This window comes from Triturus cristatus, chromosome 4_2 (genome assembly GCF_964204655.1).
Source record: "Triturus cristatus chromosome 4_2, aTriCri1.1, whole genome shotgun sequence".
NCBI lineage: Eukaryota > Metazoa > Chordata > Amphibia > Caudata > Salamandridae > Triturus > Triturus cristatus.
In genome coordinates this window covers 685,731,438-685,750,516 of record NC_140586.1, presented here as the reverse complement: position 1 = coordinate 685,750,516, position 19,079 = coordinate 685,731,438, and the positions used below count along the sequence as shown (strand labels likewise).

Sequence of the window (19,079 nt, the reverse complement as noted above, 5' to 3'; positions counted from 1 at the left end):
CCATATTCTCATCATTTTTCTGTGAAACCTTGTCTAATCTGTCCTGAATCTTATTATTTTGGTACACTACCTGTATCTTATTGATATTTAGTTTATTTTACACTCTGTTGATCTGGTTTCCCATTTCTCTGAACATTGCTAACAATATGCTCTTGTTATTTTAGAAGTAACACCTCCTGAAATTTTCACTATTGATCTATATTGTTTTATGTCACTGAACCATATCTTCTCTGAAGGACATTTTGTGTTGAGCTTGTTAGAAAGATTCTAAGATTTTATGAATTTAAATAAGTTGGTACTCTACTTTTGCGTGATCAATCCGATTTCGATTTTTGTGAATTTCTGAGATTTTCCTACAAAAGGCTTCCAAAGGCCCAGAAGCTGAATGAGAAAAGAATCAAATCATTACAGCAGCATTACCCTTGCACTGCATTTCACAATTCAGTGCTGCAGAATTTGCGCAGTGCAACATGCAAAGAGCTGCAGGGGAAATCAAGTATGTATCCAGGGTGTCACAGCCAATGTGGTCTAATAATATATTAATAGACTAGCGAAGAACTGCAGTAAACCATACATTTCATCAGAAAACAGACATAAAGAAATATTGCATTCCTCCCTCTGACAAGAGCCATGAATGTAATTGAGTGATCTTTCTTGCATCATTCAGTTGAGTACTTTCCAAGACAATGATCCAGACAAGCTTTAAGCTTTAAGTGGACTCACACTAAGTGGACAATGAGTACACTAAACAATTTGTAAAAATAGGTAAATGAGTGATGCTCACCCTTGCACTCAATTTATGTGCAGCTGTACTTTTAAAACCAAATATATGAGTCGCTGAATCAGTGAATGACAGAACTAGTAGAAAAAGATTTACCTGTGCTGTGCTCAGACCATAAAGCCCTAGCACCAGGCTATCATTCAATGTTTTCCATTCCTGTAAGGCCATCAGATGTTGGGAATCAGCATTCCTGAAACTACTGGTCATGTGCCCAGCCAGGTAGAGGGTATGTGAAGAAAGGCACCTCAGGACAATTGGACAAACCTTGATTTACACTCATTTCACCTCAGCAATTTTCAAAGGACTGAAGAATCACTTAAGTGCAACCTACATTTAGTTTAGAATGCAACACCTCAACCATGCACTCCTCATGTCCTGGCTTCCTCCTGCAAGTCATATTGAAGGGACGCATTCTGAATAAATAATTTAAAAGTACGATGGAGATTTATATCTCCACCTGAACCTACTTTTACATTTTGTTCCTAGTCACAAATATTCACAGTAATAAGTCTAGAAAGCTGTGCCAGGCACATGTTTGTGGACTTACCACTAGGTATGTTCTGTGACATATCCTAAGGCCTTCTATTCAGCCGTGCATAACTTTACATAGTGCAGAATTCTACGCACAGGGGATGGAGCTCCCTGTGCAAATTGACTTTTTATTTTTTGGCCTCTGGGAAAAAAAAATTTCCATGAAGCAAGCTCTTCCCATACACTGCCCGCAAATATTACCATCCCAGAAGTACACACTCTCCAACCATTTCCAGAGCAGGAAGAGATCACACAGAAGCTCTGGAATGCACACAAATGCCCATGTTTGTGGGTGCTCTCAAAATGCAAAGGCAAACCCCGCATTGGAATGCCCACTTACAACCCGCTGAGAGATGTACTGCTGCACATTTGCCTGAACTCGTGGTGATGAAATCCGCCATAATAAATGCAGTTACGCCTGCCAGGAATCCCTTTGTGAATTTCTCGCAGACAAAAAGAAGGCACAATCTGCCTTCAGCTTAGGTTTACAGCTGAAAATGCCTTTGTGAACAGGCCTTCAAGCCTCCATCAACCAAACATGACAGGTGTACAAAACGCTGTTGTTGTGGTTGTGCAGAACATTGACAATGTGGCTATTGATACACATGGGACATCCCTTTCTTTCTCTCGTACAAAACAGCTTCTTTTATTTACTTGTTTGAAGGTGCTTTTCCTCCTTTCGTTTATGCAAATTTAACAGAGGTTTCTTCCTATTCCATGAAAAGCTTCTGCTACATCTATTGCATTTGACTGTACTCACGTTCACATTGATCAATGGGTTTATAAGGTGTTTAAAATCTCCTACCGAATAAGCATAAAACAACACAATCATCATGGGCCTCATTACACATGCGGTGCACTTCCCTTCACTGCGCCGTGTGCACCTTTAAAAAGGTGTGCCCGGTGAAACAAAGGAAGGTGCGGAGCATCAAGGGGCATGCGCTGGCCCAGAGCAGCCGCAAACTTGTGCTGCCCTGGGGGCAGCACATTCACGTAAAATACGGAGCAACTGCTTAACATCCGCTCCACGTTTCACTGTGCAGGCGACAACCTGCCTAAGCTTTTAAAGGAGAAATGAGATTCCATTGCAGGAGGGTACAGTCTGTGACTGCACCCGCCTGCAAGGGTATGTCTGGGGGTCCATGGGACCCCTTTTACCCCCTGCAGAGGGTGGCTTCTTTGTCTATGAGCCCACACCAGTAATACGGCGCGGGCGCAGAGGCATAGGGATTTCCTCATTTGCATGGGGCATGCCCCATGAAAATGAGGGATCGAACCCTTGACAATATCGCTTGTGCTTTATGTGTATCAGTGCTATTGGAATTACAAAAGGGGTTGCACAAGTGTCTACAACACCTTCTGTAATACCAAAGTGCCCCGGGGGGCACAAACACCAGTTGCGCCCCAGGGGCACTTTATGTAATATGGCCCCACTCATCTGATATATTTTTAATAGGGATAAAGATTAATAAGTATGGGCCTGGTGTATCAATGAGTTTTTCCAATTCTGTTTCTATGGGAAAATGTGCTGGCACATATCATATAAAGATTGGTCCCGGCCTCTATCAGCTATTCCTCATATTGATATTATATTTTAGGTCAAATCCCTCAAATGTTTCTTTTTTTGTTTGCGCATCTTCTTTTGGAAGCAAATACAAGGCAAATGTATTTGTCATTTTTTAAAACAATTTATGCATTTGCACATTACGACATGTACACTAGCTGATCTATGATTCCCCAAGTTCCCACCCACACTGTATAAACCTGTCGAGGTGGATACTTGTTTCAGCTTTTATTCTGTCTCTTACTCCATTAACTTATGCTTTATTGTTTTTGTAACTACTTTGAATGCCTTAATGCTGCTTTGTTTGGTACTTTTTTGTCTGTATACGAGTATGTTCTTTAATCAAACTTACCCTCATAACATGTAAAGCGCTCTGATACCTTCAGGTCTAGCTAGTGCTATATAAAACCCCAAAACAAATAAAAGTGATAGTCCTCTTCTTCAAAGATGGATTTGAAAGCAGTACAACACTTTTACACTCAAAGGTGGCAATATACACTCACGGGCACAATTTTGGCCTTTGTCCTCCATTTTTTGTTGAATTCGTTTTTTGTTGGCCTTAGGACTCTGTGGAGTTTACCACAGCTAACTAGCGCTACTGCTACTATGCTTCTGCTCTCTCCTTGGATGAACAGGTCTATATTAATATATGTTCAAATATATATGAATACATATTTATATTGCATTTCATTACAAACATTACCAATACTAACAGCGCAAGGTGGAAATCTAGTCTCCTTCACACCATGGCAAATTCATCATGTTTTACTTTCACTGAAAGAGGCCTGTTAATTAGCAACTTTAAAATAGAAGATGGAAAATAGTGCTACCTTTCTTTTTGGAGTCCTTCTTAGCGCTGGTTTTAACAGCCACTTGAAGTTCTGTCTCAGTTGACATCCTATTATATCCTTAGTCCTCCTCACACAGATCCCGTAGCTCTACCAGGCTCATTGAGACCTCCTCCCGACAGAGTAGCTCAGCCCTTCAGATGCTATAACCCAGGCAGCATTCTTCATTCACTTTCTTTTGAGAGCTGGAAAAAAAGTAATCATTGGTCATAATCACAGATGCCTTAATCATAAAACATAGCATTTCACACATATCTTGTAAAAAGAAAATTATGAACAATAACAGCATACAACATGTATTTCCCTACTAAAATCTGATAATTGGTAGCTACTGTTGTCTCGCCCTTTCTGCATTCCCTCACATGTATGTGTTCTTTGTGCATAGAAAACTAATACATTCACATTCCTAAGTTTTTCAGATCTTGATGCTGTATTTTATACATCGTATTTTTCTTCTCCTAAATATTGCTTCCATAGTATAGAAGTCTGTCCTCAAATGACCACGCATTTTTTTCCAGCGACATCTCATATGATAACCTTTCCTATTGTCTCGCCTTTTCTGCATTCTCTCACATTTATGTGTTCTTTGGGCATAGAAAAATAATACATTCACATTCCTAAGATTTTTAGATCTTGATGCTGTATTTTATGCAGCTTATTGTCCTTCAACTAAATATTGCTTTCATAGTATAGCTCAAATGACCACGTATTTTTTTCCAGCGACATCTCATATGATAACCTTTCCAGTATACAATAAGATCACGTTTGCGTTCTTTGTGATATTTTTCGGGCCTATTAACAGGTTTATAATAACATTATAAACAAAAAAAATGCATCAGAGAATGTACACCTAGTTTGATGAGCTCAAACGCTAACCAATTCGAAAGATGATCTGAAAAGTTACTCTGAATGAGGGGGTCACTTTGAGAGGGAGTCAGAAGTACACATATATGCCACATTCAGCCTTCTTGCAAAGACTGGATGCGAGTCTACCCTTTTAAAAGACACCAATCAAGTAGGCGACCATATACAAGATAGTTGCTGTGGTCAAGTGTCGGCAACCACATAGTGTAAAAAAGTCTAGCATCTTAAGTAAGTTAGAGAACAAAATGGCTGCCTGCATGAGGTTGCAGAATGATTCATGCTCCTCAGGGTTAATCTTCATTCTTGATGCCTTAGTATACATGAGGTGCCTTTGTTTGAGTGAGTTTCAGGTCAATATTCCAGTCCAGTATTAACACAGTCAGTCAGTTCGTCAGGCCGTGTGGCTCCTGAAGCCAGCTGCACAGTCAATGAGATTACTGGCATGGATCCCAAGAAATGAAGGGCTTTTTACCTGGGGCCAACATACCGACAAGCCCACGAAGTGCTTCAAAATTTGTAAATATATCTATATTATCCCACAGTAGCCACATCAAAGTGTTCACATAAAGAAAGCTGTTGGGTTGAAGGAGCACTCCAAGTAATCCATAATGCACTGATGCATTAAATTACATATTTTTCGGGTGTACCTTAGGAAGAGTAGGGACACCATAATGTGTAGTACTGTTTTTGGGGACGTGCATGCTTCCCAAAACCCCCTTTCTCAGGGGGAAGTATCACCCTAACTCTACCAGGGTACTGCATCAGTGTATCCAGGAGAGGTTTTTGTCTAGGCAACCATGTCTTTGTCTTCTATGTCCATTAGACTCAATGAACTCTGCATGCTAAGAGGTTGCTAGGCAGACTAGTGCAGTGCAAACATATGATCTAAGAGCTGTATCTTATGACAAATCCAGTAGGCCAGCCTTTTCATAATTGAGTTTCCTTCATGCACATATGGGTTCATGATTGGTTTATGATTTAAAGTCTGCTGGCACACAACTGTTAAAGGCACCTCATATCTACAGGGTCTAGACTACATTTATGTGGATAGTTGATCACTGTAACCTTTCTTGAGTGAGCAGCTCATGTAATAATGGAAACCTTTCATAGGGACCTCCCATTGAATTTTCCACCTGACATGTTGTCTGTATTTGAAAGGTTGCACATAGTGTTTAGTTTGTTTTGTATGTATTACACTACTCATTAGACATTGATGTTTTTAGTGTAATATTTGCACTGTTGATTTCTGTTTTGATGGCCCATAACACCTCCCCGAGTCAGCCTTGGACCGCTTTGCCTTGCTACTCTGAGAGTCAAGTACTGAAAGTGGCTTCTGGTTTCCAGTCTGAGGAACCACAGTTCTGGGGCCCAAGTACACCAGAGGCAAAGGATCCTGATTGTCTTTATTAGGGCCTATTAACTTCTCATTGCCCTGAGGACCTCCATCCTGTATTTCTCAGACTTTTAATCATTATGAAAGATAAGAAATAATTATTCCCAGAAATAAATTAATGACTGAATTGGCAATTTAATTTCTTCGTCGTCCATTTCCTAAAAGTGTTTTAGAATTGTCATTCATCTTGCAATCTCCACCCTGAGGAATTTGCATTCTAAGATACCATCTGCCGGACCTAAGTTCCTGTCATGGGTCAATAGGGGCCCATTTTGGCATTCAAACCCTTGTCAAGGAATGTAACTAAACTCATGATCCTTGATCTACCCCAAAGGATCATCCATGTTATTCCTTTAAACCTAAATTGAAGCTACTAAATATCTCAAGGGATAAATACATTTAAAAAAAATCAATTCTAAGGGTGTTACTTGCGTAATGCTATAACTAAGGGTGGGCGCAGACTACACACACGCCGCGGCGCAGCAGAGTTGCCCGCCACCCGCCTCCCTCCCGCCCTCATTTTACAATTACTTAGAACCTTACATATAAAGAAAATTACTTACCTGAGCTGCCGCGTCTCGGGGCTCCATCTTCCTGCTTCCTGGCTAGCTTCTTCCTCACGAATGTGCATGCCGCGCATGCGCATTCGTGAGGAAGAAGCTAGCCAGGAAGCAGGAAGATGGAGCCCCGGGACCCGGCAGCTCAGGTAAGTCATTTCCTTTATATGTAAGGTTTTAAGAAATTGTAAAATGAGGGCGGGAAAGAGGCAGGCAGCGCGTAGTGGGGCTACGCGAAGTGTGCGGGTGGGCGTAGATTTGGCTCCACTACGTAATGCTTCATGTAGCCTCACTACGTCCGCTACGCCCAGGGCTGGCTATAACGGTCATAGGAGATATGTGAAATTGTTTGATAAAGAACATGAGTATTTCAGAAGTCAAAATATGGAGGTCCCCAGGTGCGCTCTAAATAGCTGGGTCCAAACTGGGGTGGCATGGTGAGATAAAGAATGATTGATTTAACCCAGATCTATTGACTGGGGGTGAATGTTTGATTTACTCTGCATTCAGTTCATCATCTGTGTGTCTTTTTCTTTCTTGCCCTAAGTGCGCCAGGTATGCCCAAACGTGGGTCCCGGGCTCACTGTGCCACTGGATTTGAGCTAGCCTGGCTGATGAGGGGTGATGACCTGAAACCGGTCCCAGTCCAGGGAGGATAGGAAATAGGCAGTTCGGGCGGGTCTGTTCCAATGAGGCACAGGGTCAAGACTGATTTACATATGGCTGGGTACAAACTGGAGTGGCATAGGGAGCAAAAGAACAATGGATTTAACCCAGATACATTGACTGGGGGTGAATGCTTGATTTGCTCTGCATTCCGTCCATCATCTTTGTGTCTTTTGCTCCAAATAAATGCCCAATCATGGTTAAAGAAAAAGATACCAGCTCATTAGGAACTGTGCTGTCAAAATGAACCGTATATTCGTTCCATTCTCCATACCAACTTTGAAGAGGACATCTGGTAGGTTCCATAAACAGATGAAGGTGGATTGTAAACCTAACCTTTTGAGGCACTCTATTTATCAGGTATATCCCTCATTGCTACCAAAATGTTAGATCAATTCTCCTGGTAGCTGGGTTACTGAACATATATAAACTATTCTATTTGAGGAATATGCCTTAATAATACAGTTTCTTTCTGTGTATAGGTGTGCCTTTCTTCTTACTTTGATATCACTTACACTTGCATTCTGGTTCTGATTCACTGTTTTTTCTGCGAGTCTATGTGTCTTACATCAGGCTCACATGGGTCCTACGCATGCATTTCCAGGACTTAGACATGCTTATTTAAAAAAAATGAAAAATACGCTATTTGATGTTAATCAGGCCTGGAAATTCAGGAGTAGTTAAGACAAAATTAAGTTTGCATTTCTAAAGGGATGCACCAAGATATGCACCTGGTTCCCTTTCCAGAAAGTGGATGCAATTGTTACAGCAGAAGCCCAATACACTCACGAACATTCCTTTAACACTCCTACTGGGCCCATACGGTAGGATTTCTACTAAGGTTCAATACTTCTCCCCAGACGTGATGGCCCTCAAATGGACCTTTCACTGTCGTAGTGAGGGGTGAGGAAACAGGATGTCCAGGATGTCCAACTGTCAGCTACCCAATGAGGACCATTAATTATTAGTCAACTCTCAAATTGGTAATCAGGCTTAGGTATATTACTCCCAAAACCATGTTATAGAAATAAAGTATGGTAATGGATAGACCGAACCTCCTAAAGAAGTTTAGTCTAACAAGAATCATTCATACCAAAAGCTCTGCTGTGTCTACACAGAACAAGGGCAAAATAACCTGATGTTCTGGAAATAATCTATAACCATCTCTATTATACATAAAGAAATTAGCACAGTTTCTATAAAAGAACATTAGACATAATAAAACTCAGATAACATTATAGAATTTGGTTGTTTTATTAAAGATCCAAAATTAACGTGTATAAGTAACATTTTAAGATGCTGTCATGAATCTAACAGTTCAAAATATAAAACCACACTTCTAGTTTAAATAATCTATCCCTAAATAAAGGAATCCATAAGAGGTTGGTTTTAGACAACAATACAATTTCTACCACCAACAAAGCAAGAAGTTGGATCTCGAAGGTGCTCTTAGCGTGGCCAAGGGGATCAAGTTGGAGTCCACTAGTGGAGCAGTTCATAGGAATGGGCAAGTTGGAATGGAGCAGAAATCAGGACAGTTCAAGTCTGGTTTCTCACCTAACTGCTCCAAATCACCCGACAGGCAAGTCCATCGGCAAGGGCAAAAAGCAAAGGGGCATAACAGAGATAACAGAGTGGGTTTGGCAACGAAAATCTGGGGCACTCTTGAAAATCAAGAGTTCTAGCAGGCTGTAGCCTTTTTGTTATAATATTCCCAACATGGACTGACAACAAGAGGAGATGCTGCTTAAGGCCTAGGATCTTGTTAAATTTTTGTGGCTGACTATGGATATACAGTATCTCAAAGGAAGGGGGACTGATGACTGTAGATGTTCACTGTACAAAGACCACAAAATCACGTTTTTTGCTGTGAAGCAGCTTGTGCCTCTCCTGGGACGTGTGACGATGGGCCATTCTGAGGCAGCACAGAGCACTGCACCTGTTTTTTGCGCCTGCAGGGTGTAAAGTGAATTCAAGCAATCCAATATTTCTCTGAGATGGTGCTGTGTCTCCAGACAGCACAGCTCAGAAGAGGCAAACCTCATTCACCGTAGCAGATGTATCCCTCTGATCACAGGTTTTAAAAAGTCTAATAGTTATGTTAACATTTTATTATTTTCAACTTTTTAATCTATCTTCCTTAAGTTTGGGAACTTTTTAGTAAGCAACTGCAAAGACCTTTGCAGTTCCTAAAATGTATCATCTCATTTGCATAGTATGTATTTCTGTTTTTAACATTTGCTATTTAACATATCGTGCCTGGTTTTAGTTAAAAAGGAAAATGTAGACATTGTAACCCAATTTCTCTTTCCACATTGTGGCCCGTACTTTCTACTGAGGTGAGTGGACTGAGGTGGACAGGACTTCTCTGAAAGATGTATTGCCCTTGTCACTCAAGCAGGATACTAATGCATGCACTTTTCTTATATTAAACAACAACTAAACCAATTTCCACGGAGGCCTATTAATAGTCAACATTCAACATATGCCTCTGTTGCAGTTCCAGGAAACATCCATGTACATTTTGCGGCCCGCCCTTGCTTCCATGGGGCGAGTGTGCTTTCCAGTGCTGACCAGACTTTCACGTGAATTTTATTCAAATCGGAATGGCAGTCAAGCTGCTCTGTACAGCAACAGCTTTTATTGTCTGCTTCAATCTAGGTCAATCCTGATAAACGGCGACGGTGGAAAGTGCTAGAACATCTTTTATGTCCTTTAAGTAGCCCCGCTCAATTCTTTACATCATCGCATACATACAGCGCTGCTATCTTCCTCAATTTGAAAACCCATCATCTAGCGCTTATCCATTTAAATATTTTTATGTGTAGTCAAAGCAGAGCCTCAGTTGTGATTTGTTGGGTATACAACTCGGGTTTAGCGGAGAGGAGGGGTTGTATGTTTATCTGACAAACCCCCTGCTGCCCGCAATTATCCTATCTGACGTGAAATGCATTCAGATGCAGCGCGGGCAGCACAGTTCGATTTGCAAACGATTTCTTGGATTTTATCCTTCGCTAGAAACTATATATGAAAACAACGAAAGCAAACATTTTTCCACTGTTTGCAACAAATACACACAGGTAAAGGCGTCAAAACGTCATCAGCTCACTTTGTACTACTGCAGAATGTCTGAAATATGACATGTACATTATTGATATCTGTAATTTCCAGCATACTTTCCTAACTTTCGGGCACTATCGTGTTGTCTCATTAAACATGTTTCAACTTGTGTAGTCTCTGATGTAGATCACACAGGTGTAGTCCAGGCCCCTGCGGCCTGGAGGTGAGTTGTTTGGGGCATGTTAGACCTGGCACCATTGGTGTGGATCTCGCTTGCATTTTTTGCCTTTGCCTTCTGTGTTTTTGCTTTGTGTTAGACTCCTTTTTGCTGGTCTAGATGCTTTGGGCACTTTGCCACTGCTGTTCAGTGCCAAAGTGCAAGTGCTCCCTTTGTAAATTGTTGTTATGGATTGGTGATTCCATGATTGGCATATTTGATTTTCTAGGCAGGTCCTGTAAATCAAATTCTGCAAGTGGGCTGCAGCACTGATTATGCCACCCACATATTCAGCCTGTAAATGTAACTCTGGCCTGCCATTGCAGAGCCTGTGTGCATTCTTGTACTGCCATGTCGAGCTGGCAGGTTCACCCACTTACTAGGCCCTAACCTTCCCTTTTCTTACATGTCAGACACCCCAAAGGTAGGCTCAAGGTACCCCTGTGGGCAGGGTGCAGTGTATGTGAGAGGTATGACATGACCTGATGTGTGTGGCATGTCCTGATAGTGAATTCCTGGCAATTTTGTTTTTCACTATTGCAAGGACACCTGTTCCCATAGGACAGAATCGGCAATTTGCTTAAAACATCTTATAAACATAGCTGCTCCTGGGAACCAGGTAGGAAAATAAAGTTTACTATGCCTGAACTCAGAATCCTCAAATGCATCTTTTATGGAGGGTGATTTTTAAATTCTGTGTTTGAAAATATCACTTTTAGAAAGTAGGTATTTTCCTGCTTAGCCATCCAGTGTGCCTCTGCTAGGGTTGTGCTGTTTGCTGCCAGGGATTGACCTGCAGTTGCTACTTGCTGCCAAGGAAATGAGGAAACGACTTTGCTGTTTGCTGTGTCCCCTGATTGAAGAAGACCTCCAAGGGCTTGAAACTGAACTTGCCTCCTGTTCTGAAGTCTCAGGGACACAAAGACTTCACCACCAGCTACCCTGAACTTCCTTTCTGGGAGTTCTGACCTGCAAAGAGGTGCCTGCTGATGTTTTGGACCTCTATAGATTGTTTTCCGCTAGGAGCTGAAAAAGCAACACAACACCGAGAAGCGTGACGCATCCGTAACTGTTTCCGAAGCATCGCCAAAGAAACCGTTGCAGCGCCTGATGCTGAATCGAGTGCAACGATCTCCGAAGTCCGAGATTACCGCACTGATTCTGATGTAAGACCTGCTGTGCGGCTGCAAGAATCCATGCATCTCCCGGATCGTACCATTGCGGCGCCACGCCTGTTGCATCGTTGGGGATGCAGAAGAAACCAATGCATCACCTCCCCACGCAGTAAGAACCGACGCATCACCTCCTCTCCAGTAAGGAACTGACGCATCACCTACCCTGCACAGCAGTAAGGAGCCTTCCCCGAGTGTAAGGAACTGACACATCACCTTCCCTGCGGCCTGTTTTGTTTCTTTGCGTGACGCTTCCAAGGTGCTTTGTGTGAAAAGTGTTGCATCAGCAATTTGCTTTGAAATGAACTATTTTTACCATCTGAAAGCCATATTCTTATTATTGTATTGTGGATTTTTGTTGTTTGGTCTGGTTTGGTTTAGATAAAGATTACTTATTTTTCTAAACTGGTGTGGTGTCCATTTGTAGTGTTTTCACTGTATTACTGTATGTGTTCACAAATGCTTTACACACTGCCTTTTAGATAAGCTTGTCTGCTCGTGCCAAGCTACCAAGGGGGTAAGCAGGGTTTATTTTAGAAGTGTATCCCGCTTACCCTGACTAAAAGCAAGGGTCCCTATTTGGACAAAGGTACCTACCTTTGCCAACTACAGTCCCCCATTTCTAACAGGGCAACTCTTCAAGGCTCCCTCCAAACCTTCAAGGGGCCCCCATTCAGCCCAAAGCCAATGTACATTTTTGTGAAATATGGGAGACAGAGGGGCCCCTCACCACTGGGTGGTGGTCTCATCATTATGTGCTTTTGCCTTACGCCACTGGTAGATCATTTTTTAAAATCTCTTAGATTTGTAGTTAAAAAGTATTTCTTGCTAAAATAAACTGTTTAGAATGCTACATGCACTACAGTGATATATTCTTTTAGGATTTTATTAAATGTGAGGACGTAATTAAATCCATTTTCTTAAATAACGTGCACAAATAAAAACAATAAAACAAGGAGAAAACAAAGACAAGCTGCAAAAACATTTCTTGATATTTTTTTTTTAATGCTATGTTTAACTCCCTCAAATTAGCCACATCTAATCTCATATAGGAAAACATCCACTTCCCTGGGTTCAATCTCTGAAAAATCCACAGACCCCACCCAACATAGTCCAATAGTTTCCCAGCCCAGGTCCCCATATTCCGGCGAGTGTAGAGGAAGGTAGCCCTACAGATAACCAAGGCTCATGTGGTACTTTCATTAGATGGTAAAGATGTTGGTTTTATGCTAAGTACAAAAGCTACCTAATTTGCTGACGTAATTTCAAACCTAATGCACTGACATATGGCAACTGTGCATTTTGTATGACATTACAAGGACACTACAAATCACCAAGGAGATCCATGAGCGCATAGAGGATTGAGGCCGATGGCTAAGTGCCCTTTTAAGGGTACAAAACTCTGAGATGGCTTGCTATACCCAAGTGTTGTTAGAAGGGCATGGTACTCTGCGATTTCTTGCTACACGTATGTATTCTTATATGGTTATGGTGCTCCGGAATGGGTTGCTATAACCAAGTGCTCTTTTATAAGGACATGGTACTCTGAGATGACTTTCTATACCCAAGTGCTCTTATAAGAGCACGTTACTCTGAGATGGCTTGTTATACCCAAGTGCTGTAATAAAGCAATAGTTCTGTGCAATGGCTTTCCATACACTGGTGCTGTTGTAAGTGCATAGTCCTGAGAGTGGGTTGCTATACCAAAGTGCTGGTATAAGGCCATGGTACTCTGAGATGGCTTTCTATACCCAAGTGTTGTTATAAGGGCATGGTACTCTAAGATGGATTGCTGTACCCATGTGCCGTAATAAAACAAAAGTACTTTGAGATGCCTTTCTATACCCAAGTGCTGTTATATAGGCATAGTACTCTGAGTTGGCTTGCTATACCCAAGTGTTGCTATAAGGGTATGGTACTCTGAGATGGATTGCTATACCCAAGTGTTGCTATAAGGGTATGGTACTCTGAGATGGCTTGCTATACACAAGTGTTGCTATAAGGGTATGATACTCTTATATGGCTTGCTATACCCAAGTGTTGCTATAAGGGTATGCTACTCTGAGATGACTTGCTATACTCAAGTGTTGCTATAAGGGTATGTTACTCTGAGATGGCTTGCTATACCCAAGTGTTGCTATAAGGGTATGGTACTCCGAGATGGATTTCTATACCCAAGTGTTGCTATAAGGGTATGGTACTCTGAGATGGCTTGCTGTAACCACATGCTGTAATAAGGCCATAGTACTCTGAGATGGCGTGCTATACCCAAGTGTTGTTATAAGGGTATGGTACTCTGAGATGGCTTGCTGTACCCACGTTCTGTAATAAGGCCATAGTACTCTGAGAGGACTTGCTATACCCAAGTGCTGTTATAAGGGCATGGTACTCTGAGATGGTTTGCTATACGCAAGTGCTGTAATAAGGCCATGGTTCTTCGAGATTGTATGCTATACTGAGCTGGCTATATAAATGCCCTGAACTATGAAATGACTTGCTATACCCTTATAGTGTTTAACATTGGGAGTATGTTATTCCATATAAAAAGTGCCCACCTCACCATATGGCCTATATGTGGGTGCTCTTGAGTGCTCTGTGAGTAACAGTGGACATTTGCCATTCAAACTGCAGTGTCTGCAAGCACCATCCGCCCAGTCACTCACATTTATCTTTCTCGTTTCATCACTGCTCCTCCTCCTGCTGGTCAGGGAGTGTGGAAGAACTGAATATAGAACTGGAAAACGTGAGGCCTATAGGTGCTGGAACCTCACTAGAAATGTGTAATATGCTATTACAAGAACATAATGACATCAATGTCTTATTACAGAAGTGTTCTGACATCACAATGCTCCTGTAACGAGAAAGTAATTGACATCACATAAAAGGATTCATGTCTACCGCTTATCATACACAGAATGGCAAATGTCTGTATGCAATTTGGACACAGACTTCACCAATTCATGAGTACAAAGATATGGTCATTCAACATGTTTACTGCAATCCATATAGTGAAATTGTCTTCTCACCACAGGTGTACATTTCATTAAAACAATCCCGTCTCAGAGAAGATGATACATACATTTATCATCCAGGATTCTATTGTACGGCTCATTTTTCAAATGTTTGATCTAGTCACTGTGCAAAAAAAGGTTTTAAACCAAGATCTCCCACTATGCAATGAATCAAAATGAAAGCAAAGCAAGCAAGGCAGACTCTGTGCTCTGATTAAAGCACTTAGGATTTTCTATTCAGTTGATATTTGGCTAATTGTAACAATGACATCTTACAAAATGCCACATGTTCATTATTAAGAGCAAAGCATTATGTGCCGCATCGTGGGATTGATGGTGGCATTATTGGAGTTGCTGGCGAGTTTTAGACAGTCACAACTGCTACATCCCACCCACAGTGGGGCGGGTGAGGGAGAAAAGGAGGGGGATCAGGTTAAAAAAAGAAATCACTTATATCCCGGTCAGCCAACTGGCCGGCCTGCAGCAGCCGCCTCTCCTGTGTCCTCTTCCTTCTCAGGCGAAACAGGATGCAGGAAGCACCAGGGCTCCCATGATCACCACAGCCAATCACAACGCTGCGTGTGATTGGTCTGAGTGCCATGACACAGCTCTCAGCCAGGGGCTGGGCATATTCTCCATGCAAGCTGTAATGCAGCCTGCATGGAAAACAGGGAAAGTGCGTATGACTGTTTTGGGCAGCCCAAGAGGGCTGACAAAACAGTCACTGTGCACTTGGTAGGGTTGTACCCTCCTCTCTTGCTTTGCAGCCCCTCCCTGCCCCCTCACAGAAGCTGCAGCAGCAGAAGGACAAAATAAAATGATAACATTAGTTATTAGCATTTTATTTGTTTCCTTTCTTTTGCTGCATCAAGGTAGCGGGGAGACACTCCTCCGCCTCAGCGGAGGAGCCGCCACTGATTTTAGGAGCACTAACATGCAAGCGTTTCCTGGCCTTAGTGGAAAAGCGAAATGTATCAGTGTGCACCGGTAGATGCAAGAGTGTTGGAACAGCCAGGGTGCTTTCCATAATCTGCAAGGGTTTTGTTTCTGGAGTGAAAGTTGAAGAGGGAGGCAGCGATTACTCACCTAGACACAAACAATTTACCTGCCAGTTCAAAACCACGTCCCTCAATCCAGGGCAACTGGCCATGCCAGGCATTTCACCTGGAGGCTGGAAGGGTGCAGGCTGTTGTAGCAGTTGGGGGGGTGGGCGGTTTTATTACTGGTGGCCGGTTTTGCAATTGCACACACTAATACCTGCGGGCCAAGTTTGAGCTATATAAAACTCTATAAATAAATAAATAAACATAATAGCCACAATCCAGCACTTCAGTTTAATGTCATAATGTCAGTCAAAAAGTACCACTAGTTTGTGTAAGCCCTGGTGAAATGCTTTAGCCAACCCTTTATGTTTGTTTCCCTTCACATGTTTAAATTAGTAATTAATTGTGGGGGTGGGGGATTTTGTCTAAGTTACTGCTTTTGGACCCTAGTTAAATTGGTTTTAATCTTGGACTTTTTAGTTAACCAGCAATGTGTGTCTCTCTGAAAACTATTTTAGTACTCTGTCCACCAAATAATAAATGTACACACTGTACCTAGATTTAAATTCAAATTAAAAAAACTAACCACTGTTTGGCATGACAAGAAACAACCACCAGCCATCACAATGGGGAACAATGTGTACTCAGTTGCAGTAAGGCAAAAAGGTGATTTAAAAAAGTGGTCACAATTTGCATATCAACCTTTTGCTACAATTGAATTGTTATTGTGAACTGACATGTATGAATAGGTTGATTCTCAAAATAACGGATCAGAGAAGGGTGCAATCTGACCTACCACAATAATATTAATTATGTAAGTCACAAATCCCGCTTCACTCCAATTGGCTTCACAGGAACGATGGTGTGCTACGGTCAGCTGGCCACCATATGTGTGATCGTATTTACTTAAAGTAAACTTTTCTTAAAGATATTGGGGGCAATTTTCTTTGAAGGAAACGGGCTGCATTTAAAGATATTTGTTTTTTAAGTTTGCAGTGTCGTGCGATATGACCATACCAACTGTCTCATAGCTTTGTCCACAACTTTAGTAGGCAGTGGTCCCGTGGACCACCGCCTACTAACTAACAAACTTCATTTTAAAAATTCACAAATGGGTAAGGAGTTCCAAGGGGACACCTCACCATTTCTGAATCGGTTACTACCCCAACTCTGGAGTCTGTGATTTTTCGATTTTTTGCAACTGGATTACAGTTGAAAACCATTGATAGATCTTTTACCAATTCACATTGTTAAAACGTTAGCAACTCCTAAACTGGGATTAGAGCATAGGGAGGAAATATTTAGTGGTCACAAATGTTCCTATTTTGTAAACCGCAGTATTTAGGACTGCACGATAGGTTAGTACATCCGGCCCTTGATATGCTACCTTGTGGGATGAGCCTTATACTGTGATGGTATTTCAAAATGATTTTTGAAGAAGCAAGTTTCAGGTGTTCCAAATAATAAATTGGCTTGGTTGCACTCATATGGCAGTTTCAGAGTGCCTCATAGTATGATGACTTCAGCTTCGGTGGACAGATGTACATTTATAGATCTGCCCTTAAATGTGACTCTGAAGCTAGCAGCGTTGAGTTCCCATCCCAGTTTCCTCACTTTCCCAGTTAACATGTGTCTCAATTCATTATTGTGCCATACGTGGCAGTGTCTAGAAGTGATTCAATTTCGAGTGTGGACTGTCGAAAATCTCTCTCAGTAAAAGGAAAAGGAAAAAGAAGTCTAATATCACTTTTGGAAAGTAAATATTGAAGGTCTCTCTTTACTGGATCGTGAACGCCATCAAATACCCTTACTAAATTTCGATTCACACATACATTTCTACCAAAATGTTCATTTTGGGAATGTGAGCGAATGAAATCAGCTGTACTGTCATGCAAATACTAGCTTCTGTGGATTATTTAGAGTTTGATAGAAGAGGTGGATAGCCCGCCCACTGTATTAAAAATATATTATCGTCAATGGCACTCTCAATATGGTGGACAAGACATCTGCAACTTTTTAACAGAGTACCCTGCCTGCCAAACTCTAAGTAAGGTTTTAAGAGATCCAAGGAAATACTGCATGCAGGAGAAGTTTAGTTTAGGTTAATGCAATAACATGTAACTTAAATGTCCCATCAACTCAATAAAGATGCAAAACATCTGTGACACTAAGGATAAACCTGATCCCCCAGAACCTGCTGCAAAAAACCTACAAAACTGGTCCACAGCTCTCCGCCCATAAACAAATCCAACTGAAGAAACAAAATCAAGAAAAAACCTATCCAATATCATCCAGGGCAATTTGAAGATTAACACTCCCCTTAAACTGTGGTCCCTGTCCTTGAACTGAGGACACATCCATTCTCCAAGGAAGGCACCAGATTTTAAATAGCAGGCAGTGCACTGTGGAATACACTCCATCCTGCCCTCTGACTATGCAATACATACCTGCATTGAAGAATTTTTCAAAAAGGTATTTCCATTATATTTAGATTTCCTATTTTTGTAATATGCCAAGTGCCTGTATGAGAATTAATTTGACATAAGACAACATTCTTGTGAAAAGCGATATTTTTCAGGTACTAGTTAACACGTAATGGATGAAAAAAATAAAATTAAAAAACTATCACATGTACCTCTTAGAAATAATGATGTTTTATGCTGTACTTTATCATTTCCGACCAATATATTTATTGATGAAACTGTTAACCTACTGTACGTTAACTTAATATCAATGAACGTAACACACTTTGACAATAACAATCGGTAACATTCTGTCATCCTTTAACTGTGCGACTCCGTATGGTAAAAAATTAAACCTTCTTACAGACAGATTTACATACTTTAAACAAGTTATTCCATGAAGACAAGCTCACCATCACTAGTGATTCTCGGTATATCTGCAGCCAGGACACCATTAGACTTCAGACTAAGAAGTGTATAAAAGAAAAGACAAGGCAGCAGGCCTATTCCATCTATGACCCAGGCATCTGGATCAATACTATCCTACCCATCAGAACTGCCCAACGTCACTCCATTCTATAAAAGAGCTGAAGATACACCTCTTTAAAGAGCTCTACTTCACAATGTATTAACAGTCCACAAATCAGCTACCTCTTTTATCACTAACTTTATGGTTCTCTTTGACCTTGTAATGCTCTCTCCTGCCTTTTGGTTAGGTTCACGCTATAGAAATGCCACATACATACAAACATCTGGAGGACAATTTATTCCATTAATAATCTGGTGGATGTTCATTCAAAAAAGATCAGAACTTTGAGAAAGAACTGAGGCAGCAGGAGGTAGCAGTAAAGATCTTCATTGCCATATCGCTGTGAAAAGGTTTGATGCTCATAGAGGGACATCATCCTCT

At 41.3% G+C, this 19,079-nt stretch overlaps 1 protein-coding gene across 4 annotated transcripts in view; it reads right to left on the bottom strand.

Annotated features, from left to right (window-relative positions):
* DAB1 (DAB adaptor protein 1) overlaps nt 1–19,079 on the bottom strand; it is a 3,595,579-nt gene that overhangs the window by 678,918 nt on the left and 2,897,582 nt on the right. For all 4 annotated transcript variants that reach the window (XM_085602501.1, XM_085602500.1, XM_085602502.1 and 1 more), the window contains one exon: nt 3,707–3,909. In XM_085602501.1, the coding sequence (XP_085458627.1) occupies nt 3,707–3,773 (67 nt within the window). In that variant the 5' untranslated portion in view covers nt 3,774–3,909. The remainder of the gene's footprint in view (nt 1–3,706; nt 3,910–19,079) is intronic.